This window comes from Nymphaea colorata, chromosome 9 (assembly GCF_008831285.2).
Source record: "Nymphaea colorata isolate Beijing-Zhang1983 chromosome 9, ASM883128v2, whole genome shotgun sequence".
NCBI lineage: Eukaryota > Viridiplantae > Streptophyta > Magnoliopsida > Nymphaeales > Nymphaeaceae > Nymphaea > Nymphaea colorata.
The window spans coordinates 18,327,287-18,353,202 of record NC_045146.1 but is presented as its reverse complement, the minus strand read 5'-3'; the positions used below and the strand labels follow the sequence as shown (position 1 = coordinate 18,353,202).

Here is a 25,916-nt window from a genome sequence, read left to right as displayed (position 1 = left end):
ACAAGTAATAGCTGGAAAAAGAAAAGTGCATGCGGAATAGCCAAAAAACACCACTGACTTAGATGTGAACCGGAAGTTCATATTATTACCTTTCCTAAAATTACGTTAACAGAATGAAATGGCAGCTCTAGAATGCAGGTAGGTATTCATTTACAATGATGGTCCTAAACAAGACTGAAGCTTCTTCGTGAAACCAACCAGTTATGCAGCCGGAGGCTGCTGCCCATCCGCACCCTGTGTCTTGCCTTCGCAGCTGCCGTCAGCAGCAGGAGCTCCGGGCACCTCCACCACCACTGCTGTGGGTATATCTTTTGCTCCTCTTGTGCCCTGCTGCTCATCCAAACCACTCTGAATGCAAGATCGACAACGGACCTCCATCCACCGGACACAGTCATACCTGCCCCCTGAGCCCGAGAGCCCGCTCGCGAAGATACGGCCAAACACACATGACAATGCCGTCAACACTGTTATTGCCGCAATAACTGCAAAGAACGGCCCAATGGATCCAGAACGTGAAACGCTGGGGGAAACAGCTTCCGGATACAGCCTAGAGGAAGTCTGACCGGAAGGCAACTGTGTCGCCATCCTCGAGTATCAAGCAATGGAGGAAGAGAATTGTAGGCTTGGTAGAGAATTGTAGGCTTGGTGTTCAACAAGACAATGTCTCCCGACCGCTTTCAGTATGAAAGAAGAAAAGCACAAGTGTGGAAATACTATTTTACAGTAAAGACATGCGGCCGTTCTGGACCTGAATGGAATACCAACTAGGACAAAAGATTAAATTAATGAAAAGGAAGTCAGATCGTGGAACCTTTTCGTGTTACAGAATTCAGTGTCTAAACCATCTTTTCTTAAAAGATGGAAAGCGAAAATAATGCATCTTCTTTTTTCCTAAAGGCCTAAAAAGCAAATGACAACCAAAAAGAAGAAACAGTGACTCATTGCCTGAACCACCAACGCTGGGCTGCTGCAATCGGGGTCCGCAGGAATGGAGCATAGCGGTTGATTAAAGGATTTACAGCCCGACCAAGCTTAGCCCATCCACTCTGATGATAGCCAGCAGTTGCAGGAGCATGGTACATAAGCCTCAAGAGCTACAAGAGAGGGGGTGAAGAAAAAATTAATGGTCACATCAATAAATGGAAAACACAGGACAAGCGCTGATGCTCCAAAAAAATAAAAAACCCATACGATAAAATTATATTAAAAAAGAGTATAACCCCAGCACCGATTGGACAGTCCAAAAGAGTCATGGACAAGATTTGCAACTTTGATAAAAGACAAAACTCTGCCGCACTCGTATGATATCATGAAGATATATTTACAATATCATATCTTTTCAGAGAGCAGTATGGTACCTGCCAATACATGAACGCTTGTATGATATTACGTTGCCACCTAACAGTCAATGTAAAAAGTGAGCATATTAGATAAAAGGGAAAAAAAATCAAGAACTATAACAAAAAGCAAGACCAGAAGACTGACGAGAAAAGTGCGATAATGAGAAGAAATCCTAGCCCAATCTCTGCATTTGAACTCAAGATGCTCAGGGTCGTAGTGTTTGAGTCCACCCAGAGGCATACATCGTCCAAGTATTTCCTGTCAATCAGTCCAGTAAATTATAAACCTTGGCAGAAATGGATTGCGGATGTGTCTAACAAGAGCCAGATAAGAAATTACCAAGATTAATCTGTCCAATGACATGCCTAATAAAACCAGACAGGATTAAACAGAATGAAAACAAACACTAAAATCCAGTGACGCACACAAGCATGTACATGGGCACAGCACATGCATAATAAACTTAATACACATCTGGATGCGCAACGACCAATATGTGCACTCACACAACTGGAGGAAGTTCTTTTGTTATCCAATTAATGACATGACAAAGGAACCTGAAACTCCATGTTTTGCAACATCTTCAGCTTATTCTACCTAATTTGTTGGTTAACTAAAAAATATTAAGCTTGTTAACTTCAGAATGCACTTTTTGATATGTCGAAAAATTAGAAAGGAAAGGAGAGGGAAAGTTAAAATAAAGAAAAAGGGCAACAAAGGAAGAAAGAATTAGATAGAGTAAGCTGAAAAATCAAGTTTATTGCAGCACCCATGATTCCTTGTTCTTGTATGCATATAAACCAAGTTATAACTCATGCATGGACATCCATTATATCCAAAAAGCACCAACACAGAACCAGATAAGTCTCAATGCCTCGATAAGTGTGTCTCTTAGACTGTATGTCAGGAAAGATCTGGAGTATTTATTTATGCATTCATAAAATAAAGAACCAGGAGCAAATAAACTGTGGATGCAATCTCATAAAAGCACATTAGGTTTCTCCTTAGCAATGTGCTTAAAAGTTAAAACTCAGGAAATATGTTTTTAAGCACATTGATATATAGATGTTAAAGCAACAAAAGAATGCAACCAAGATTTCATCACCAGAAAGATATATACCTATAAAAATTGGAATGATTAAAATTGCGTCTTAGGAACTTTGCCACATGCTCGAGTACTCGACAAAGCACAGGTATTAGAGAAACTGCCAACAACCCACAAAGAGAGTGATCAGCAAGAAAAAATGGAAACAATCGCTGAAAATTTCTAGTTATCAGAATAGGAATTTTGACATAGCTTGCTCAAAGCCCTAAGAGCTAGTTAGGACAAAGTCCAACTTGTGACGCCAAAACTTCTCCCCTATTGAATCAGGTAAGGCTCCACTATTCATAGGGGTGTTATATTGTTAGTTAGTATGGTCCACTTTGCTCATGACCTTCTAGAGGACTGACTCAATTGACTTACAAATAAATCAAAACATGCATTTTATATTTACATGAAAATGAGTACAGAACCCTCTATGATTATAACAAAAATGCACATATATATTTGTAGGTCACGGATTAATTAGCTGACCAAAAACTAGGCATACAAACTAGCCTGACCAACTAGTCGCTAGGTCGAAAACTTGAAACATATATCAGTGGATAGCCTACTAGTCAGCCGACTACTGGGATTTTGACATCTACGGAAATTTTCTAAATTATTGCATCAAGGATCCGTGTTTGGGAATGCTTACTAACATTTGACATGAGTCTGTGATGAAACAAAAATGAGACAGTAGAGAAGGTAGATAAAATCCTTCGTTGAAGCCACAGATTGAAACCATACTTGCACGGCCTGCAAGTTCCATGCTCTAGGCTTCTGTAAAAAAGCAAAGAGATCAAAAAATTAAGCAACAAGTGGCATGATATAAGAAGTGAACAACACAAGAAAGAGCATTTCAATAACTATGATTACAAAATAGTCGATGAATGTTTTACCCCATATAATGAGTACAGAGAATATCCAGATGAAATTGCTGTTCCCAGCAAAGCCAATCGATATGCCTTATTTGACAATGTATGGGGTACAAGAGGAAGGATTGCCAACAAAGTCACAACAAAGACCTGTAGCCACCAGACACCAAGAGCAGTATTAGATATTTTTTATGCTAACCGAAAAAAACAAGAAACAGAGTTCAAATATCACAGCAAGGATGAAGCTCTTTAGATCAAATTCATCAAATGTGTAATACTGGTCTGTTCATAAGGAAATGCTAAAAGCTTGTCACATGGCACCTTCCTAATAAGGACCCAAATGCTGTAGCCGGATCATTATAACTCAACATTGCAAATGAAAAGGACAGGTTTGAAATTCACAATAATTGCTCCAAATGATGAAGGAAAATTTTTAAGAGATAATCATGTTTTTGGAGAGAACCCAAGAGTTTTCCTTGGCAGTCATCCTATTCTATTGGAGCATAACCGGAGTATCAAGATGCATAATGAAAGAAGAAACTGCCCCTCATACTTTTGTCATAAATATAAAGTTCATATATTAGTGACCAAGATATGCAAGGCCTCTTTAAATAATCCTAGATGATGACTGCTGAAAGACAGTAACAACCTTTACATCACTTCCCACCAGCCCCTCTCAGGTTGTACATGGCTAGTCACCATCTGAACTTTTTCCCTCAAAACTGGCCTTCAAAGTAATAACAGGTGAAACAAATTCACCCGAGCATGATTTGGGATGTATGGGCAGGCGACATTTCATTCGTCCAGTACTCCCTGAAACATTTTCCAGCCTAAACAAATGCCCACTTAATTTTTTTCCCTCGTTCATCTATCTGCGAACAAGAAGTCTTGCCATAACCCACAGGAATTAGTGATGGTTAAACTGAGCTTTAATTGTAACATAAGCAGACATATATTCCGACTTTTTTATTCATTTTGTTAATGATATAATAACATGCTTTCAACTTTTTAGGCACCGTAGGTCTCTGCTCCACTTAATATATACTCATAACAATGACTATTTTAGTATTTTTCAGTTCTTATAGGCCATAGATCCACAATATTCTTTTTTCTATGAACACGAAATGTAATAAAGTGATTAAGATGCATCTAGAAATGCCTAGGCCCTTGGGGCAGACTTGCAATTTGGTTGTTTCTGATTCACACGGCAGCCCCTTCCTATCTATAGGCTACAGTACCAAGGTAGGCTGCATAGGCTGGTCCCTAGAAGCTAAAAGAATCAATTTACAAACGGTTTTCCTTCCTCCCTTTTTCTTCTTCTACCTTTTTCCTTCTTTTTTTCTCTTTTCAGTTCTTATTCTTCCTCTTCTTTTTTTCCTTAAAGGTTTATAACTTATATATGTTACACTGCATATATTATGTGATTTGTATTTTTATATGTTTGTTTGTTATTCTATATACTGTTATAAACTTATAATGTTCTTCTTTTTTGGCCCCCTTAGGCATTGCCTAGAACCACTACACCCCCCCCCCCCACAACCCAACACTCACCATCTGGGCCCATCTAGTGTGTTCAGCTACACAGGTAACAGGACAACTGGAATGACTAACAAACGCAACAAGGCTTCTTCTTACCTTCATCTTCAGCACATGATTCACTTTCTTAAGTTAGCTAGACCTTCTCACAAGTCACAGGTAAACAACCCATTTTTGAGAAGCTCTTTCTTCTAAATCTTTGGAGATTTTTCTTCAATGTTCAACTTCACAAAAGTCTAATATTGCCCTTGTGCACGCCTTTTTTAACTCCACAACCACACTTCGACCTACCTTTCCTGTCTCCATCATACATTCTCCAGGACAGAGAGAAGCTAAGCTTCTAACTTGTTGCTTCTCATAAGTCATTTAAGGTTCCTGATGTATGCTAGTGTAGGCCATATTCATAACACTGCTTTCATTAATATGGTCTCTCCATTTGTCTCCTAAATCACTCTAGAAGCATAAATCAATTGAAAGGTCCTCATTGGACTTCCGATGGCAGATTTATTGCTGTTTATAAAATTCATTAAGAGTTTCAGATGAGAATTTCACGGTTCATCAGTACGGAAATCTTTCTACCCTATACCTCAATTTTAAGAGCATCACATTTCCCTTAGCAACTTCAAGTTCATGTTTGAATTTATTTCCTGTACCCTTTATCCAACTCCTCTGTTCCAAATGAAAGCACAATAAAAGGGTTCCAGAACATTTCATTCACCTCTTCAAGTAATAATCTCAGCACTTGATATCCAAAAACCAAAAAACAAACTTGTGAAGGATTGAAGAGAATTCAATACCGACTTCAAACCTTCCAACACTTGTTATGCTAAATACAAGTAATGTAAACTAATAAGAAGAAAAGATGTTCATAGCATTATCGTGCATGTGAAGGTCCTGTTCAGAAGCTTCTTTAAGATGTGTATATTCAAGGGAAAATATTTGGAAAATTTCTTATATTGAAAAAATATAAGAAAACAAAGAAAAATTTTGAAATAGCAAGTTTTATTATATCTTCCTTGCAAAATGTAAAGAAACAAATACAGAAACTTTCTGAAAATATAAAAGAAGAAGATGAAAAATTAACCTGCTTAAAAATATGGAAAAAAAGACTTTTACAAGAGACAGAAAATACCCGGAATATCTCAGGATAACATTGCAATGTTTTCATTTTTTATGATCTTTTGAGAATTCAAGGTAGTTTCCAAATATTGTAAGCTAGCTTCAAAATAACGATAATATATGGATGCCTTCAAAATATCAGGAGATATATTCTTTTACCATGGTTTATAGCAAATGGCCATATGTTGGTTGAGTTCAAATCTATAAATCTATTAAGGTGTTACATGGTGTCATCCACTTTTCAGAGTCAAAATTCTGGCTCTGCTACCATCCTAAACAGCAAGAGTTTACAACTTTTTAAGCTATTAATGGAAACATAAGCAAAATGTAAAAGGCATGTTGTACTGATGGAGAAGACGGATTAAAGGCCAACAGGGATGGCAGAGAAAATTTTGCTCATTCCATGTGTTATCTGTTTAAACAAATCTCGTATAGACAAGCATAACACCCCCTCCAACCCAAACACTAATGGGGAAGAAAATAAATTCGAGGATATTTTGCTTATACAAATACGAAGAGACTTACCCAAGCATTCACAGAGAACTGAATGGATTGCCGGTCCCAACGTAGTTGACCAGGTGCGGCATTTGTCCTTGTTGTTGTTCCAGTCTCAGACCCTGCAAAATAAATATTTCAGATCCAACAAAAGGACCAATAGCCGAAAGTATGCACATAAGTTACAATGATATTGGAAGTTGGAACGCATTACTGAACAAAGCCAGCCATGTGTATCCATCTACCTTTCCCACCCTTATCTGTAAAGGCATTATTCCTCTATATTGGATCAAACGGGACCAATTTTTCTATTATCTGATAGTTCCAACAACAAAATTCTACGAAGCTATATTTAGATCTAGGAAGCTTTGTTGGAATTGGGTTTTCAAAGGTGCAACCAATTTACTAATGAAATCAAGATGAATTGCATTGCATATGCAATACAATTATTAATCTAGTAAAAGTACCTACTGAAGCTTACCAGTGTTCCTGGTGCGGGCTTGCTCATTTGCAGGTGATGAAGAAGAAGCAGATGAAGATGATGTTCTTGTCGATTGTGAAGAAGTGGAAGATGACATAGGTTCAACGACAAGGTCAGGGTCCTGAAGTTAAACCAGAACCCAGAATATGTATTGTTATGGAAACATGATTAGAAAGAAAAGAAACAAACATATAGCAGCATGATGCAAGATAAACAGAATTGAGGGCTCAAATCATTATGCACACAAGACATATTGAGATTGGCAAAATTCCACCACTCGCCATTATGCAGCCTAATGCAATTTATGACTTCGTCATCAAATTATCCAAATTTTGCTAATGCACCATCCGCCCTTGTTCCACCATTGCATGAATTCAGCAAGGATTTTGACATAAATGCTTGGAAAACATTGTAAGGCCATGGAAAGGTGCAGCAATGCTTCTTTGTTTCTAGTCCAATGGATAATTAAAGTAGCTCTTCTGGCCCCACCAAAATGGTGCTGCCAAGAAGCATGAGGAATTTGGCAGATGACTACATTCACCATATCCCTACCTGCTTCAAAGTGACACCTGCCACAGCTATCATAGGATGTCCCATTAGAAGTTTAACCTTAATATGTCACTAGTTCTCCTTCTATACACTCAGTAGCTTATGGCAGCCCCCAAAAAAACTACTTATGCAAAGGCAGGGAAAAAGAAATAAGGAATAAGAAAATGGGAAAAGTAGGATGGTTGAAATTCCTCCAGCACAAAAAATATGCTAAAATATAGAAAAAAAGAGATTAACTTTTTGGCATTAAAATTTACAAAAAAAAATATATTCATTTACTTGAGGCGCCTAGGTGCTCAAACTAAGCATTTAGACTGTTGACAAGCACCTGAGCACACTTTTGAGTCATATAGCTCATTAAAATGTATGAGTTTCTAAAGGTCCAGCATTATTAAGTTGCATATAAGACTTTTCTTCAAGGAACATCCTCTGCAAGGGATCCAACGCCCTAGGGAAGGAAAAGATAAATGCATGGAGAGAGACAGAGAGGTGGTTGTATTATTACTTAACAATATCTATTACAAAAAAAAAAATTGTCGCACAGGATATCACATATTAAACAAGTTAACAAATCCTAAAAGGAGGGTTCCATGAAATGTAGGAAGAGATTCCAAAGAGCAACGCTCCAAATGTTGACATTCAACAGGCTTTTCAAAATTGCAACACTCCCCAAGTGATAAAAAAAACATGCATGAACTGGCGAGAAAAACCATATAGTAAACTAATAATTCATTGAGGTGTATGACGATGCCAGATCCTTCATGTGGTCTGCCGTCACCTTCACGGCTCCCTATCCTGAGGCCTTTATGAATCTTTCCTAAAGAACAGGCAAAAATGTGTCTTTATGGAGTTTCAAAAGGTTAATCAAACCCAAAGATAGGCAAGTCGTAAGACACGTTTAATAGCTTATATTTAGTGTTTAATATCATCAGATGACATTGGCTTGATAGTGGGGCAAGTAGTGGCCATTAAAACGACCAGCAATCCTTTGATTCCCATGAATATCTGGCCTTCGCAGCCAAAGCTGACACTACCTGCCTGAGTCGGGGCTAACCTATAGGGCTATCGGCTCCAGCGGGTCCAACTGAGAACATTCTCTTTCCATTTAAATCGTAGGGGCATCGTAATGACCCTCATTTGCACATGAAACCCCGCTTACAAGAAATACACCATAATTCCAAAGGTGAAACTAACCAGAAAACAGAACGGCAAGAAAAATGGCAGCAATGATGTTCCCTCCACTTCTAACTTCACTCAAGAACTGTTCGTTCATGCAATTATCTGGCATCTTTTAGTGAGCCAAGGTAAACGTAATTTTATGGATCCAGGAAAGCATTATCATTATCGATTGCAAAATCCAACTCACTCACACAGACATTGGAATAATAAACTATCAAAAGCAACAATTTCCGCTAAACAGTAGAAGACGGAAGATCGAAAAGCAAAGAAAAATAAGGATAAGCAAAAGGGGAGGAGGGAGAAACACTGATTGAATTACGATGTATCGCTGGTAGAACTTGTGCTTGAAGTGGGTGATGACGTCCGGACGGGAGGCCATGTGGGGAGGGATAAGGATGTTGGTCCAGTAGTCCGCCCATCGTGGGTCGTTCTCGTAGTCATACGCCCCCGCCGCGATCTTCTTCAGCCTCTGAGGATCCTCTGCCATCTCTCCTTCTCTGGGGCAGCCGCCAATACCACCAACCAGCCAACCAAGGATGACCGGAAACGCCCAAAAGAATGAGCTGAGACCAACAACTCGATCTTGAGGCCTCTCGCAAAGTCAGAGAGAGAGACAGAAGGAGAATTAGGGCATCCGAAGATTCCAGAAGGCTCTCTCTTTCCCCCTCCGCTTTCTCTCTCTAGAATTCCCGGAGAGAGGCAGATTGGCTCCCGGCAATGGCACATTCCTCCCTCCCACTACCGCTGAGAGTTTACTTAATGAACCTTCACCTTTTAGACAATTTTTAAAAAAACGGCCACCATTTCCTTTTACTCGGGAAAAGATGCCTTACTTTTAGGGATAATCCTAAAACCCGACATCATATTTACGGACTTACTAGCAGGAGCTTCACATTTTTCACATACATTCAAAAAACCCCAGCGGGTTATATATATATATATATATATATACTTGAAACTTATGTTAGTGTCAACAGCCTTACATTTTTTCCCAAGCGGATTCTCTCTCTCTCTCTCTCTCTCTCTCTCTCTCTCTCTCTATATATATATATATATATATATATATATATATATATATATATAATTTGTGTAAAGCCCGGTTTCATGCCATATGCTCCTACCAAATGGGCCAAAAGAAAAGATATGATGTGAAAAAACAAAAACGGTTTCATGAGAAACATGATATCTAATTATATGGTTCTTTAATATGTTTCATTCGTGAAAGATGTACTTGTGAAATGTTTTAAAAATGTGTGGTGTCATTTGTAATTTCTTAAACATTGATGAGGCTGACTTTGGTGTTATGGCATTGCACCTGTTATGCATGTGCGCATTCCACTACTTAAACATTGACAATTATGTATAAATAAATAAAAAAATGAGTCGTTGCTTGTAAATTTTTCAATAAGTAAATTGCACAACCGGCGGCCTATTTGGGCTAAATCATAAAAAAATATCTAGTATGTATCTGACATTACGTTTGGATGGATGAAAATAAAAAAACTTTAAGGTCTTGTTTGGATACATTCCTTCAAAAAGCGGTTTTTTGTCAAAATTTGGTTCTGTAAAACCATTTTTCTAAAGAGTTTTGAAGCATGGTTTTAGTGTTTGTGTATATATAGATACATACAATAAAAACCAGACCCATTGATGTTTTTTGTTCAAAAGCTATTTCAGATACGATATAAACATCTTAATATATTTACAAAGTTTACTTCGGTATAAAACATGCTTTGATTCAAGTATTTTTAATGAAATTGTTGGTTTTATTATTATCATGCTCACCATTCAAATGTAACAAATGATCAACTTAGTATATGTTTTGCCTCAACCTACTCTTAAGATCGTATCAATAAGGTCATAATGCCCAAAAAAAAAACCACTTTAAAAATCAAAATCAGAGGGATATAGTTTTTATTCCTGACCTAAGTGTTTAGTAAGTAGCTGAATTTAGTACTACAATCCAGTAAGAATCATGAATCTTTGGAAGGAATCTGGGATGATGAACCATAGAATTACCATAAAACATGTGATTTATTTTGTTAAATATTTTATTCCATTTTCTCACTAATGAATATAGTTACCTTTTCATCATTTTTTCCCCCAAAATGACAAAGTTTTTAAATTAATTTTTATTTTTTTGTTGATTTCATAATATTTTCCAAATTTTATTTGCTCTTTTAAAACTAAAGGTACTGTTTTAACCATTCTGATTCACAAACGATTCTGTTTCCGACTCCATTTATGAATTCACAGACTTTTTTTTCGATTCAATTCAGAAACCAATTTCGACAATATTGAATCGAATAAAAGCAGCCATAAAACAACCAAAAAGTGCATTCATTTATCTGGCCATATAAATGCATTATAAATGCATTTAGGATGGTTGGATGAGAAAATGGGATCACTGATCTAGAATCTCTGCCGTCCATCTCACACGTGTTTTGCTTTCTAGTGGAACCCACTATGCGCATTTAGGATGCTTAGATGCTAAAATGGGATCGCCAAACCCTTTGACCTTATCTCCATCTGGGCCGCACAATGGTCAGAGCAGGGGCTAGTAGGTAGTTGGCTCTCGTTTCAAATCCGTGACACATCAATCTTTTGTGCTGCAAAATAGATGTGTTATGGACGCGCAAGCTGAAGCACGGTGGAGGCGGCACCCCAAAACATCAAAAGTAGGTCGTGTGACCTACGAAGATAAGGAGTTGGATGGAAGCTTAACAAACTCTTTTTGCTCGCTTTCTTTCAATGGTTTAAAGCTTTTACAGGACTCCAAAACCCACAAGAATCAAACTAAAAGCCAAAATTAAAAGCTTTCATAAGACCGCAATCATTTTCGGTGAATCTAAACATGGATGGCGACATTGTATTTGGTTTGCTTACGAATACAAAGCATTGGTCATATATATATATTATTTTATACTCCTTGTTCTTCTCTTTTAATAATTAATTTTAAATATTTATGCTTTTTTCCCACCAACAACTTACACAGTCGTCGACACCCACGAGAACTAAAGCAGAAACTAGCCTTCTATGAAATTGAGATTTGAGATGATCGAATCATTTTCAGTCAATGTAAACATGGGTAGCGGTATTGTATTTGGTTTGCTCACTAATAAAATGTATTGTTTACATACATTGTTCTATACTCCTTTTTGTTTATTTTTTCAACCATTCTTTTAAATATGTAAGCTGATATTAGGCCCATTCTTTAAGGGGCTGCTTCGAGATTTAAGTGAATTTACAATTACTCCGTTCGACTGAAGAACTCATTTTGGACAAACCTGATCTCGGATTCAAAACAAACAATTGCTTTTATTTTTATTTTTTTCTTCAATAACGTTTGCTAGGGTTGTTTGTTTAGCTTAGATATGAGATCCACGTTTGTTTATCTGAGATATGAAGGGATTTGAGATCATTGAAGAAATAAAAATTCAAGGATTCCTTCTTCCATCTCACTTCAAATTTGTGGTTCAGCCACATGCCGGGGATTTCCAATCATCATTTTCCTGTAGTTTTTAAATACGGTATTTGTTTTACTCGCCTTGGATGTGAGACCAAACTGTTCCAAACAAATCAGATATGAAAAAAATTAATATCCAATTAAGAAATTGAATGTGTATATGAATGTAAAGGTTGGATTCAAATTGTAAAACCTGATTTCATATTCATATTTGAATATGACTTCTCTTCATCCATATCCGAATCCGAATTTAAATTCAAGGATACGAGAATATCCAAAAAAGTGGATACTAATATATCTAATTTGAGTCCAAACCATTAACATCCTATATAAAACTAATCCAAAGATAAATGAAAATTATATTCAGACTGTTAGCAATATTAAAAAAATATTAAAATATAAAATTACTAAATTATGAGTTATACAAAAAAAAAAATCCATCATTTAATAGGCGCCGCTCTGTCTGCCGATCCAGTTCAACGATTCCCTTGGCACCGTCAAGGAAGAAACCGCAACAGGTGGCGAAGCTTCCTCTCTTCATATTTATGAAAAATTTCGTTTAGGCGCTTGTCTTTTAATGTAATCAGAATAAAGAACCCTCGGGCAAAAACTTCAAGCCGAAATCCCCGCTTTGGTGAATTATTTCCTTTCAAATGAAAATATTTTTTTTTTTAGATCTGTGAAAATAATTATTTATCTTTTTAAAGATAATCACATATACCACAGTCTTAAATTATTGCTCTTTTGATTGTTGAAAGTTAGCGCGTAAATTTGGATTCATAAGAGTTAGCGATTGAGACAAGGACAGATCTAGAGATTGGATCACTATATTAGATACAGTCGAGTTCAAGTGCTATGAATGTCAATGGATCGACTTTAATTTGTGAGTTTCATTACCCAAATTAACTTTTTTCAAATTTGGCTTAATTGGATCTCATGTTCAAATTTGAAAACTAAATTTGGATCCAACCAAACTCAGAATCACAACTTGAGTTGTGAACTATATCTCAAATCCAAACCCGATTAATCGGATCTAGTTTTTCATTGGCTGATGGTTTCAAATTTAGATTAGTAACTGGGTGTGCCTGATCCATTCGTATCCCTGTCAACTGCGGAACTTGTGGTCTAACCCGTGCCAAATTGTGTTTTTGAAGAAGATACGTTTCAGATGAGCAGGGTTGCTAATCATTAGGGATGTCAATGGATTGGATTTCAATCGTATATATCTTTAATCATATTTGCTTTTTCAGATATTCACATTACTGTTCCGAATCTGATTTTTATAATCATGGGCTTTTACCAAAACTGAGATCGGGAGAAATGTAAATGAGTAGGATTTGGATAATCTAAGTATATTAAAAATAGATTTCTGTTGAATTTGGTATAACTAGAAGAAACCAAGTTTGGAAACTAAATCTAACTATTTATCCTATTTCCTACTATTCAGATCAGCTTCAGTTTTGAGCCGAATCATTAGAGGAGTAGGCAAGAGGTTTCGCAAAAGGCGAAGCACGCAATGAGAGTTTCTGAAAAGGTGAGACGCTTTTGTGAATTATATCAGAAAAGTGTACTCTAGTTGAAAGATTTTATCTTCATATATTTCACGGTGGCATGATCGCGCTTCTGTCTACCTTGACCGAGTCTAGAGAGAGGGAGAGAGAGAGAGATGACGATGGAGATGAAGGTGGAGCATCTGAATCAGCTCAGGGAGATATTCAATCGGTTCGATATGGATTCCGACGGCAGCCTCACCCAGCTAGAGCTCGCCGCCTTCCTCCGCTCCCTCGGCCTTATCAGCAACGCGGCCGGCGGCCCCTTGCCGGGCGACCAGGTCCGCCTACTCCTCGGTCACATGGACGCCAACGGCAATGGCCTGGTCGAGTTCCACGAGATGGTCGAAGCCATCGCGCCGGAGCTCAGCAGGCAGGAGGAGCTTCTCCGCCTCTTCCAGGCCTTCGACCAGGACGGCAACGGCTACATCACCGCCGCGGAGCTCGCCCGCTCCATGGCCAAGCTCGGCCACGCCCTCACCCTCCGCGAGCTCACCGACATGATTCGGGAGGCCGACTCCGACGGCGATGGCGCCATCAGCTTCCCGGAGTTTGCCTCCGTCATGGCGAAGTCGGCCGCCGATTCCAAACTTGGCGGAAAATTTTAGAACTGTGAACCTTGAGTCTCCGTCCCAACCTAACAATTGAGAACGTCAAGAATCGCGGTCGACCGACTAATCGATGAAACCACGCGCCTTAGAAGACATGGCTACGGTTTCTTCTCCTTCTTCTTATGTTCTTGGGCAATTTTCTCCCCATTACTTTGAGGGGGTTGTTTGGCGTTCTCTATCTTCTTTTCCTTTGCCAAGAAAATATTTCTCCTTTTGTTTCATTTTCTTTTTCTTTTGTAAGTAAAGATATTTCGCTTGATTTGTGAATTATGATTGGATCATGTCTAGGTTTTCCAGTTCATCACCGTCAATCAGGCTAGTCTTTGGATCAATATCAAAATGCGACAACGGCAGATTGGCTGCATGATACGATGATGATCTCCGTGCATAGCAATTATGTTCATATATTTTTATCAGTTTAAGGCGGGGATCATCTTCTCCTTCTTCAAAATCATATTTCATTTTCCCATGGTTTGGAGTTTACATGTCATTATGAATTCTTGGAACCTTAGATTCATTCGTTTGGAATGCAATCGGTCCTTCTTACCTACTCATAGAGTTCGATTCTGTTGTTATTCAAACACTCATATTTAAAGATCTGCAACTTGGAAAAGCAAATGAAATCTAGAAATCCGTGTCAGTGTTTAAAAGAAAAAGTCTATTCTAAAGGCAGCCAATATGCTGGTTGGTAATTGGTTCTTCCTTCTGTTTGAGAAACAAGAGTTGAAATGAAATTAACAGTGAAATGATGGTGGATAGATTCCCCGATAACGTCCTTTATCATCGCTTAATTGAACATAGCTTGCTATCCCCATCAGTCTCTTCAGTCTCATTTTCTCCAAATTCCATACAGCCATGAAAACGGCAAAATGAATGCGGTGGATGAAAAACATCAAATATTGGTTGAATCTTTCAAATTCTTACTTAAATATCTCAAAGAAAGAGCCTTAGAGACAGCAAAGCAAATGCCACCCAATTATTTGTTGAAGTACGAGTCTTTTGAACGGGTTTCTAAGCCAGGGATTCATCATGTGGCAAGACCTGTTCAGAGCGGAGTTCTGTAGCATGCAAATAGTTCTTAAAAGTTATAAATCACATTTTTATAGAGATATTTTATCCTCACCGTCTACTTATGATAATCGACGGTCATCATATAAGCATATTTTTTGGTGGGTACCACCACAAAGAGGGCCGAAGCGGTGCTGATTAGAAGAATTTAAATATGTGATTCCGCAACCATTTGATCCTGTCTTCAGAAGCATCATTAAAGAACAATTTTGGAATAATTATAACTCCAAGATGACGAAAGCTTGAACGTGATTAGCAATTTTTAACAAAAGAATAGGGAATGTGTGCTGGGCAATTTTTTATTAAGTCAAACTAGACTATTTTCCAACAAAGTTATTTTTGTAATATTATTTCCCAACCACGGGGCTATCATTAAATGGAATAAAAGAAGTGCTACAGCCCCAAAACCTTCTTGGATCTACCATTGCTGAAAGCAACAAATAACAGAGGTTTGTTAGAACATTTTTTGGGTGAAAATGAAAAGTATTTTATCATGTTTTTCGTAAAAGAGCAGAAGCTCTCATTCATGTGCCGCCAAACAGCTCTCATCCTAACCTTGCACCAACCCCTAGAGCATTTGACTGTTATAGAAATCTTACGCAAAGATTCAAAGATAAACTAAAACTTGTAAAAACCAAACATATATCTTACATGAGTGTAATCAGATTATACAATTTAATTTCGGTTCAGACTCGAACGCAAATACTGGAGGTCGGTCTTGATTTAATTATAACTAGTATCCTCATTTTATTCCTCAACCTGAGTGGTCATTTTCTTGTTGGCGGTGGTAATCAGACAAGTCCAACGCATTGACATCCCCATTGTTTGGTGGGTTTAGTAAAAATCAACAGAAATTTCATTAAATCTCACCTATTAGCAATATGAACTTTTATGTGTACATATCGGATGTCTGCAGACTATGTTCACAGGACCAAACAACACAGAGCCTACATCCTCTCACCATCGATACATGCTAGTGGAAGGAAGCAACGAACAACTAAACTTTCAGATTTTTTAATTAGTGTGATGATACCACTCACGAACACCTCCAAAGTAGAGGCTTTTCTTAAGTGAACTAGTAAACAAACCACCACCAGAAGCAGCAATCGTGGCAGCAGAGACGGGAAGGAGCAAAACTTGCATACATATGTAAACAAGAAAACACACCAAAACACTCAAGCCTCGTTTACAGATAAATAGGCCATTGATGGCAACCCTCGGAATAGACATTGTGACATAACAGTCAGAAAGATGCCAGACGGAGACTACACCAGCTGAAATACGAAAAGAAAACCAAAGGTCAAAGATGTTAAGAAATACAGTGGCCTCTGTACAAAATCAGATCCCTCTGAATGCAAATGCATCGCCTCATGCACCAAATATCTTCATCCTACCTGTCAGTTAAAACAGATCAGAACTTTATGCATGGGCAACAGAACTGCCTACCAGCACACATACACCAATGCATTCAAATAAAGAAACAAGTGACATACTTACAACCAAACAGCTAGATGATCATGATTCCGAGTGTCATCAGCTCTAAATATATCTAGTCTCTCTTCCTAGGATAGCTATAGATCATCATCATACATGTAATATATTAAGTTATTAACTACTACACACACACACACACACACACATATGTGGTATATATAGGAATTGAAATCAGTAAGCTGCCGAATACTGTTGGATGACAAAATTCTTAAAACCAACACTTGCAATAGAAGCATTAGTAATGGTTTATGATATAATCATGATTTATGGTGTTTTTAGTGACATTTTATGGTATTTTTTAGTGAGCAGATTTAAATATTATCCAGCAACTTCTGGCAGCCAGCTGATTTTATATATATATATATATATATATATATATATAAGTAGGTAGGTAGGTAGCAGACACTTAGATGTTAGATGAATAAAGAACAATCTTTGCCTTTGATCATTTACAGACTAGTTATTAGAGAAAAACAAGAAATAAAAGGTGTAAACTAACATTAAATGACAAAAATGTCCGATCATCTTTTTTTCTTTATTTTTTCCTCAACCGCTGATCTGGAAAAGTTCAAGGGTAAAGAATGTTTGTTCCTTATCCATCTAATATCTAAGTGTCTATCACCTACCAATTCCTCTCTCTCTCCCTCTCTTTCTCTCTCTCTCTCTCTCTCTCTCTCTCTATATATATATATATATATATATATATATATATATATATATATATATATATAGCGTTGGTGTGTGACAATTGAACCCACAGTCGCATGTTACTGGATGGCTAAATATTCAAAAACAGTGGATAAATGCTACATAAATCATCATTGAAAACATCATAAACAGTTGCTAGTGCTTCCATTACAAAGTGGTCGTAGTAATGACTTTTAAATACTTTGTCATCTGACAACATCGAGCAGCTGACTGATTTCAATTCCTCTATATATATTGGTGCAGATCTTATTTTTCTGGGTTTTCTTTTTCAATTCAGAGTAGTTTTGCAAATGTATTAGAATTTGCAGCCTTGCCAAGTGATCTAATAATATATATATATATATGTGTGTGTGTGTGTGTGTAGAGAGAGAGAGAGAGAGAGAGAGATACAAAACAAGGCTTCCTCCAGCCAAAGGAATCCAGACTCTCGCACATGCAATCCAATGTGTTGCATTGGGCTATGTGTGTGAGAGGCCGAATGGATGGACGGCCCAAAGAATTCTGTTCCTCTATATGTGTGTGTTGTGTGTGACTCTATGTCACATAGGTACGGGTACGGGTGCCGATGCAGGTACCGGTGCGGATACGGGTACTGACCATTTTCAAAAAACTTAGGTGCGGGGTTACGGCCGTATATATATATAAACAATAAGAAATACTTAGAAAATATGTATCAAAATAAAGAATATACATCAACATAAACAAATAAATAATATAGAAAATATACATCAACGGCTCTTGTAGCAGTGTGTTTAAGAAACCTATGAAAAACTTTAAACATATGGACAACCAAACAGCCCCCTAGTCAAATATGAACATCAATCAAATTTTCACATCTAAAGAATAAAATAAAAAGTAAGGTGAAAAAAATTAAATCAAAGTAAAATTAAGCAGTTTGAATCTATAGTTACCCAAGTATCAAAGTACTCATTTTAGGTATGGGTACGGCGACACGGGTACGTGGACCTTACTGAAGTACCCATGTGACTTAGGTGTGACTGGACTTTCAAGTCCCTTCTCCTCATCAGGAAGGATGGTGGATGTCAAAAGGAAAAAGGAAAAAAGAAGAAGGGGGTGTCAACAACAGTAGGTGAGAGAATGAAAGAGAAAAGTTGGAAACACCATGTCAAAATGAGACTGGTTGAACCCATTCCCTGCACACACAAACACACACATATATATACCTAGAGAAAGAAAGAAGCTCTAAGTCATTCCAACCAGTAATCTTACCTTAGCTTTGCATATTGAGATTCACAGGTTCTTGATTGAAGAACCTCAAAGTAACATACCAGCATCTATCATTGATGCCCACTAGAGTGACCAGAATCTCGGTCAGTTGCACTGGTAAAAGAAGTACTTGACCCTGGACCAAATGCCATCTTCTTAAACATTCTTATTTCTTTTGAAATCTCTGCATTGTCAAACATTCTGCTCTGGCCCGGTTTCATCCCATTGTTCAAATCTGAAACATCTATTTCACTGCTAAGCGCTCTTGCTACCTGAGGGGTCAATACACACGAACCAGAAGTTAAAATCCACTGCTAAATAGATTAATTTCATAATTTAGCAGCTACCTTCAACTGGTAACTTCTCCCTCTATCTGTTGGATAATAAATAGTGCTTTAGAGTTTAGTATACCTGTCCCATGCGTGGTCTCAATTCAGCAGAATGACGTATACATGCTGCTGCTGCCTCAACCATTCGAAACATCTCATTCTCAACATACTCAAGCCTTGGATCAGCTAACCGTTGGAAATTGGTCGACTCAAGTGCATCTTGCAACAAAGGACGAGCCTAAACACAAGATTTTTCTAAATTCACTGAGTTGTCAAGTACAAATTTTAATGGAAGACCAATTTAAGACCTGCCAAAAGGAAAGAGTAAAGACAGAAAAAGATAACCTAATGGCCATTTTCTGCAATAAGGATGTAGAAAAATAAAATCTCTCTATAAGCACGAACAAAAAACACAGATATCTAGAACCAACTCAGAAGACATTTACTCACAAGAACTTGGAAAGAAAATTTTGCACAAAGTTAAGAAAGTGATCACAAGGCCTGGAAAGGTAATGAGCTATCATGCTTGCACATATATACTCATGTCTTATCCTGAATCCTGACATGCAAAAACAGGTTTACGTGCTTCGTCTTACATAAGATTATAATGAGCAGGCCAAATATGAGTTAACCATTGCCTTATTGAGCCATGGGCAATTGGTTGATGAGAATAGTGCAAAGTAATTAGAAAGGTTATGAAATGGATAAAGAACTTAGTTGAAAAAGATGAATGCTTAAATTCAAGATTTAGCTAAGCCAACTCTAGACAGGAATAAGAAACAATGAAGTATTTCACAGCTCTTAAGTTATTTTCCTTATTTTTTTGCAACAACTGAAAGGTAAAAGTAGCCAAGTACCATGGGGTCCATGGCCAATTACCATTTCTAACATTGACTAAAAACCATTTTCTTTGATGATGTTGGCTCTATTCCTAACAATTTTGAGCCATTTTATAAATAGATAATCAATGGTTTACCAGGAAATAGAAGAAGAAGATGCTGTCAGGTAACATAATTTATTATTTACTATAGATGCTAATGACTTCATTAACTCCAGGACTCGGTTTTGTCTTTGCAAGTTGCCAGTAAAGTTTGGTTATCAAATGTTTGACATCTTATTCCAGTGTTTTACTCTATCCTTGTTATACAAGGAAGTTCGTAGATAAAAGATACAAATGCGCAATAAATAAACCATATGAATACATAAGCACATGCATGCACACACATACAGAGAAAAGAGTAGTGAAGCCTCTCTCTCTCTCTCTCTCTCTCTCTAATCCAAAAATCTCAAGACAGCATCACAATTGCCTCATTGAAGGTTAGTTCCTCTTAATTCCAAAGAAGCGCAAAAATAGATTTATTACCCACTCAACCAGACTCTCATCTCCCAAAGGCCGAGATGTATCAACTGGTTTCCGCCCTGTGATAAGTTCTAGTAGCACAACCCCAAAAGAGAAGACATCAGATTTATCAGTCAACTTGCCGCTAGATGCATACTCAGGAGCCAAGTAACTGCAGGTTGGAAAAAATAGATCAGAAGTGGTTAAATTGCATCCATGTCATGCATATCATAATTGCATGATGTAGAAGACAACAGTAGCAGTAAAAACAAATTGGCTTTCAGCTTTATGTTCGCAGAACTACCCAAAGGTTCCCATGACACGGGTTGTTACATGCGAATCAGCATCCAAGGTCAACTTTGCAAGACCAAAATCTGAAACCTGATACATGAGAACAGCGACCAACAGCATAAATAGGATCATTTGACAGCAGGCTAAAAGTTCTGTGCTACCAATAAAAGGAAAAAGAGGAAAGAAGAAAATCACAAACACACACAGATGAGTAAAGAATGACATGCCTGGGCTTCAAAATTGCCATCCAACAGAATGTTTGAAGATTTTATGTCTCTGTGGATAATACGGGGATGGCCTGCAATGTGAAGTAAGAAAGCATAAAATCAAGGCAAAATGACAGGACAAATATATGCTATGAAATTATAGACAAACCAATACAGTTACAGCAACTAATTTACTTACAATCTTCATGAAGGTATGCTATTCCGCGAGCCGCACCTGCAGCAACCTTGAGTCTTGTTTTCCAGTCCATTACAGGCCTTCTTTCTCCTACGAAAGACAAATTCCCAGTACATACTAAATTACTAATGGAAAGCAAACTATTACTTGAGAGCAGCATGCATATTGAACTTATATAACTGCAACCAGAACTTGTGAATGGAGAACAAATGCAGTCAATCAAGTGATTGCAAAGCAAGGTTCTAACTGAACAATTTCCAACTTACCATGCAGGTGATAATCAAGTGTGTTGTTCGGTACATACTCATAGACGAGCAATCTTTGGTCATAGTCAATGCAGTAGCCTACCAAAGAAACCAGATGACGGTGATGAATGCGACTAATAGTCTCTACTTCAGCTCTGAACTCCCGTTCTCCCTGTGTACTACCAATTTTGAGTTGCTTCACTGCAACTTCTCTTCCATCTGGTAGGCGACCTTTGTATACACACCCAAATCCACCTTGACCCAAAATTTTTTGAGCTGAAAACCCATTGGTTGCATCTGATAATTCTTGGAAAGTGAAGAATTTGGAGTAACCAATCCCGTTTGAATCTTGTCTTATATGTGTACCAAAACCATCACTTCCAGAGCCATTTCTCAATGGATAAGGTGATCGTGGTGATTGCATGTTCCGATGCTTAGAGTGGGAAGAAGCACTTCCAGATAATTCATCCATGTGCCTGTAAAATGCTGCAGCGGAACCTAAAATAATTTGTGAGAACATTGACCACAAAAAATGGACACATTTGCTACCAACACAAACTAAAAAATCAGTGTGGTGTTTCCTTTGGGACTCGAGCAAGAGATATTATTGTCTGGAATTGCACTCATTGCAAAACCAACACAGGGATATCATCTTCTATAAACCAAATCCACTAAGGCACTTTATCTTCATAATTAAGTCCCTCGACAGGACTCAATGATGTCAGGGTGCAAATCAATTAAGGATATCTAGGGGCTGTTTGGCATTAGGAGCAAGGTAAAAGTGTTCCACGAATCTGCCCTAAATTTGGGCTAATTTCATCCAACACTTCAACAAGTATCCCATGAATATACCCCAATTTTGAGGTAGATTTATGGAACACTCACATGCCATTCCTAATGCTAAACGGCCCCTTAGGGGAATGTCATTTTGTGGTCTCCATGTTGAATCTACAATGAGAAAATCTTGCTTGGAGGCCATGTTTCAAAGAAAAAAGAAATGCAAAGAAAGGATGCTGATGGCTTGAAAGCAGCGCTCCCAACACCTACCTGAAGAGGTGGTTTTTGTGGAAACCCCGCCAGTGTCCACAATAGACACCAGTGTCAAAGATGGAAACCATTGTGTATATCCCAGTGTATGTAGTTTCCAAATACTGTACAAGCAAATTTTACATTGTCCCACCCTTAGCAAAGATGGAAATGGCAATGCATGCTCCACTGCCCAATTTCCAAACGAAGCAGAAAAAGTAAATTTTATACTGTCAGGGAGGGGCCTGTAGCTAAGGCAAGTTAAACCAGCACGGCTAGGTCTCCCACCCTGATCATGGTCTCTCTATTCTCACGAAAGAAAAAACGAAAGTGACGGTTAATATTTTACTTTTCTCACTACAATAAAGCAAGGAAGCCATGAGTAGGCTGCAAGCAAGCAAAAACACAAAAAAGACCAATCGAAGAAGTCTGCAACTGCATAAACAAGAAACTTGCACTTCATTTGCAAGCACTTGTACCTGAGTGTTGCAAAACGCTTCTAGGCAAAGAATCAACGTAATCATCCGCAGATCCATGTCGATTTCTCCTTTTCTTCCTCGCGTAGGCGTTATACAAGATAAGCGCAATCAAGCCAAAAATGGCCACTCCTCCCACAACACCACAGAACTTAGCCACAGCAGAATTCCTGCTAGAACCCGATGTCGGAGACCTCCATCCGCTGTTGGAACTGATACTAGATGACTTCGTGGAAGAAATATTTGACGGTATCACAGCCTTTGGGAGACTAGACGGTGGTGGTGCAGAAGACGAAGCTGGGTGCGACCTCAAAGATGAGAGAGGTGACTGAACCTTGGGGTGAGAAAGAGGAGGAGGAGGTAGCTTTGCACTAGACGGCGCCGGCGATGTCGGAGGGTGCCGCAATGTGGAGAAGTTTGCAGGTGCTGGTGGTAGCTTCGGACGAGCAGGGGACAGGGGATGCTTGTGTGGTCGTGGTGATGGTGGTGGTGGTGGAGGAGAAGAAACTATAGATGACGGTGATGGTAAAGGAGGTGAAGGTGGAGATACAGGCAAATCAGGTGCCGAAGGAGAATGCGAAGGCGATGGGGTTGACGGTGGCAAAGGTGAAGCTTTAGATGGTGGAGCTGTCAATTCAGGTGGTGGCGGAGAGGAAGGCAGTGGCGGTGGAACAAGGGGCAAAGAAGGTGGCAATGGTGATGGTGAGGACAATGATGGTGAAGGAGATACAAGAGGTGGCGAAGGAGGAGGAGCAGAAGATGAAGCAGGTGAAGGAACCAGAGGAGGAGCAGGAGGAGGCTGTGAGGGAAGAAGGGGTGGAGGAGAAGAGGAGGCGAGAGGTCCAGAAGGTTGAAGTGGCACCAGAGCAGGTGGCGTTGGTGCTGCTGCTGATGCATCAGGAAGAGAAGGGGGTGCATGTTGGTTCTTGGGAGAAGGTGGATCAGCTAAAACGCCTGGTCCTGTAGCATCTTGTGAAGGTGGTGGCGAAGAAGATAAAGGGTCTGAACCAGGAGATGGAGATGCTGCTTCCATTTCTCAGCCTCTGCTGCTCCCACTCTTCTACACCTTCCTCCTACAGGAAACCAAAACCAAAACTTGTAACCTCATCACCAGTGAAAGAAATAACCTGAATGAAGAACAATAGCAATGTACCCAAATTAAATCACAAACTTCTGAAAAGATCTGCAATCATGTGTAACTGAAATCTCAGCAACAAGAAAAGGAGAAAGGGAGAAGAAAAGAATATACCCAAGTGAAAAAACCAGAGAAAACACACAAACACAGAAAGCAAATAGAAAAAAGGCCGATTATTACCTTCTATTTTACATTATATACAAAGTTCTCCCCTTCAATCAGAAAAGAAAAACTATGAGCGATATGCATTTCTTGCAGCTCACCGTCCAGCCATGGACATTGGAAGACGAGATCAGTGCTTAGATAGTGGGACAGAGTGTCCACCTTTGGACACTCATGTGATCTGAATATTTGGAAAAGCGAGAGAGAGAGTACAATTTTTCTTTTTTCAAAATTGAGAGAGAGAGAAAGAGAAACAAAGATTGTTATAGTGGACTAAATGATACCAACGCTAGTGCCGCTAGTTGTCATCAATAGATAAAGGAAGAGTAGGTCAGTGTCAGCGGATTCAAGAACACATTCTCGGAAAATCCTTGTTAACAGCGGCTGCACATGCAGCCTCTAGCAAATCATGAGCCAATGCACCTGCTTATATATGCAAACAAGAAACATAATTTAAAAGTCCCATACCTCTAAATAAAATAACAAGGACACTTAAATTTTAAGTCCATTGATTAGCTTGAATTAAAAACCGCAGTACAATAAAATTCTTGAAACTTGAACAGGTCTCTGTCACTTGGCCAAAAAGCAAAACCTTCTGCCGTCAAATATGTTATTTATAACCAAAGGGCAGAGATTTTTGGCCTTCAGTCCGTGGAAGCAATCCATGGACAGGGAGCGGAAGTTTGAACGACTGTTGTATAATCTGCCTGTGAATTAGTGTTGGATTCATCTGTCAACACAAGAATGCCATGTGCTTTAGATTGTTTATTATTCATTATTTTACATTGTACAATAATGACATTTTTTTGCGCATCCAGAAGATGGTCAACCTCTTCAGTTTCGATTTTTACCAATTCGGAGGAAGAAGGTAGTTGGTGGTGGTGATGTGGGTTGCAGCTGGTTGGGCTGCACGTGGGGGGAACAGACTGTGTTGGACGACCCACCTGGCTCACTAAGCAAACAGGAAAAACCAAACCTTTGATTGCACACTGGGCCATGTTTTTCACCAAGCAAGTCGTTTGTAGTTTTTATTACAAAATACAAAACTAATATATTTAAAATCTTTGTATTTATAAGCTGGCCTAACTGCTCTCAGATTCCAAAATTGCTTTCTTTTAACCACATAAACTCAGAGGCGAAGTCACATATATTGCTCACACCAGCCCCTCAAAGTTTCTTTACTTTCAATTAATATCTTTAAAATATTTTGTCTGTTATGCATATGAGTGCCTCTTTAATTATGAAAATCTGTGAAAGATGTCTCTCCAAAAAAAACTCTGACTCCTCCACTACATTAATGTGTTCTAGATGTTCGAAAACATTATATAGCCGGGAAAATTGTGCTGCATTTACTTCACAAAATCACGTATTTACAGCAAATGAATAAGGGGGCATTTGATGGTCTCAGATTTGAGATCTTGGGGATTTGAAAACCATGGACACAAGATTGTCTCTTCTCCTTTTCGGTCTTACATGTGACGAGTTTCTCAATGCAAAAGAAATAAAATAATGATCTTAAGTATATGGAACTAAAGTTTGACTTACTATTCTTAGTTTGATGAATCATAGATTTTATCATAAATCTTTTATTACATCAGGAAAAGCATGTCACATCATATTCACAAGGATTTTAAATCCAAGACTATCAAAGGACCCTATGATCATTATATTGAGATCTTTTCAAGTGCCGTGTGTGCATATATAAAACATATAGGCTTTGAATGAACA

General features: G+C 38.3%; 4 protein-coding genes across 7 annotated transcripts; 1 reads left to right on the top strand and 3 right to left on the bottom strand.

Moving 5' to 3' along the window:
- Positions 1-201: 201 nt before the first annotated feature.
- LOC116260642 (uncharacterized) lies at positions 202-585 on the bottom strand. The gene has a single exon (XM_031639089.1). The coding sequence runs from the start codon at positions 583-585 to the stop codon at positions 202-204; it is 384 nt and encodes a 127-aa protein (XP_031494949.1).
- A 168-nt stretch (positions 586-753) lies between these two features.
- LOC116261048 (uncharacterized) lies at positions 754-9,384 on the bottom strand. The gene is made up of 9 exons (XM_031639642.1): positions 8,979-9,384; positions 6,932-7,052; positions 6,481-6,572; positions 3,325-3,450; positions 3,085-3,205; positions 2,462-2,546; positions 1,486-1,599; positions 1,359-1,398; positions 754-1,094 (listed from the first exon to the last, which is right to left on the bottom strand). The coding sequence occupies exons 1-9, from the start codon at positions 9,144-9,146 to the stop codon at positions 939-941; spliced, it is 1,023 nt and encodes a 340-aa protein (XP_031495502.1). The 5' UTR covers positions 9,147-9,384; the 3' UTR covers positions 754-938.
- A 4,378-nt stretch (positions 9,385-13,762) lies between these two features.
- Positions 13,763-14,553, top strand: LOC116260548 (probable calcium-binding protein CML15). Its single transcript, XM_031638993.2, has one exon. The coding sequence runs from the start codon at positions 13,792-13,794 to the stop codon at positions 14,281-14,283; it is 492 nt and encodes a 163-aa protein (XP_031494853.1). The 5' UTR covers positions 13,763-13,791; the 3' UTR covers positions 14,284-14,553.
- A 1,929-nt stretch (positions 14,554-16,482) lies between these two features.
- On the bottom strand, positions 16,483-24,558 carry LOC116260547 (proline-rich receptor-like protein kinase PERK8). 4 transcript variants are annotated; one of them, XM_031638987.2, is made up of 10 exons: positions 24,207-24,558; positions 22,895-23,964; positions 21,411-21,887; positions 21,148-21,234; positions 20,970-21,040; positions 20,756-20,832; positions 20,476-20,623; positions 19,195-19,350; positions 18,787-19,055; positions 16,483-16,748 (listed from the first exon to the last, which is right to left on the bottom strand). In XM_031638987.2, the coding sequence occupies exons 2-9, from the start codon at positions 23,922-23,924 to the stop codon at positions 18,855-18,857; spliced, it is 2,247 nt and encodes a 748-aa protein (XP_031494847.1). In that variant the 5' UTR covers positions 23,925-23,964; positions 24,207-24,558; the 3' UTR covers positions 16,483-16,748; positions 18,787-18,854. The 4 variants fall into 4 exon arrangements, with proteins under 4 accessions (XP_031494847.1, XP_031494852.1, XP_031494850.1 ...); XM_031638992.2 differs by having other exon boundaries at positions 21,411-21,875; XM_031638990.2 differs by lacking the exon at positions 24,207-24,558 and adding an exon at positions 24,141-24,191.
- Between the last annotated feature and the right edge of the window lie 1,358 nt (positions 24,559-25,916).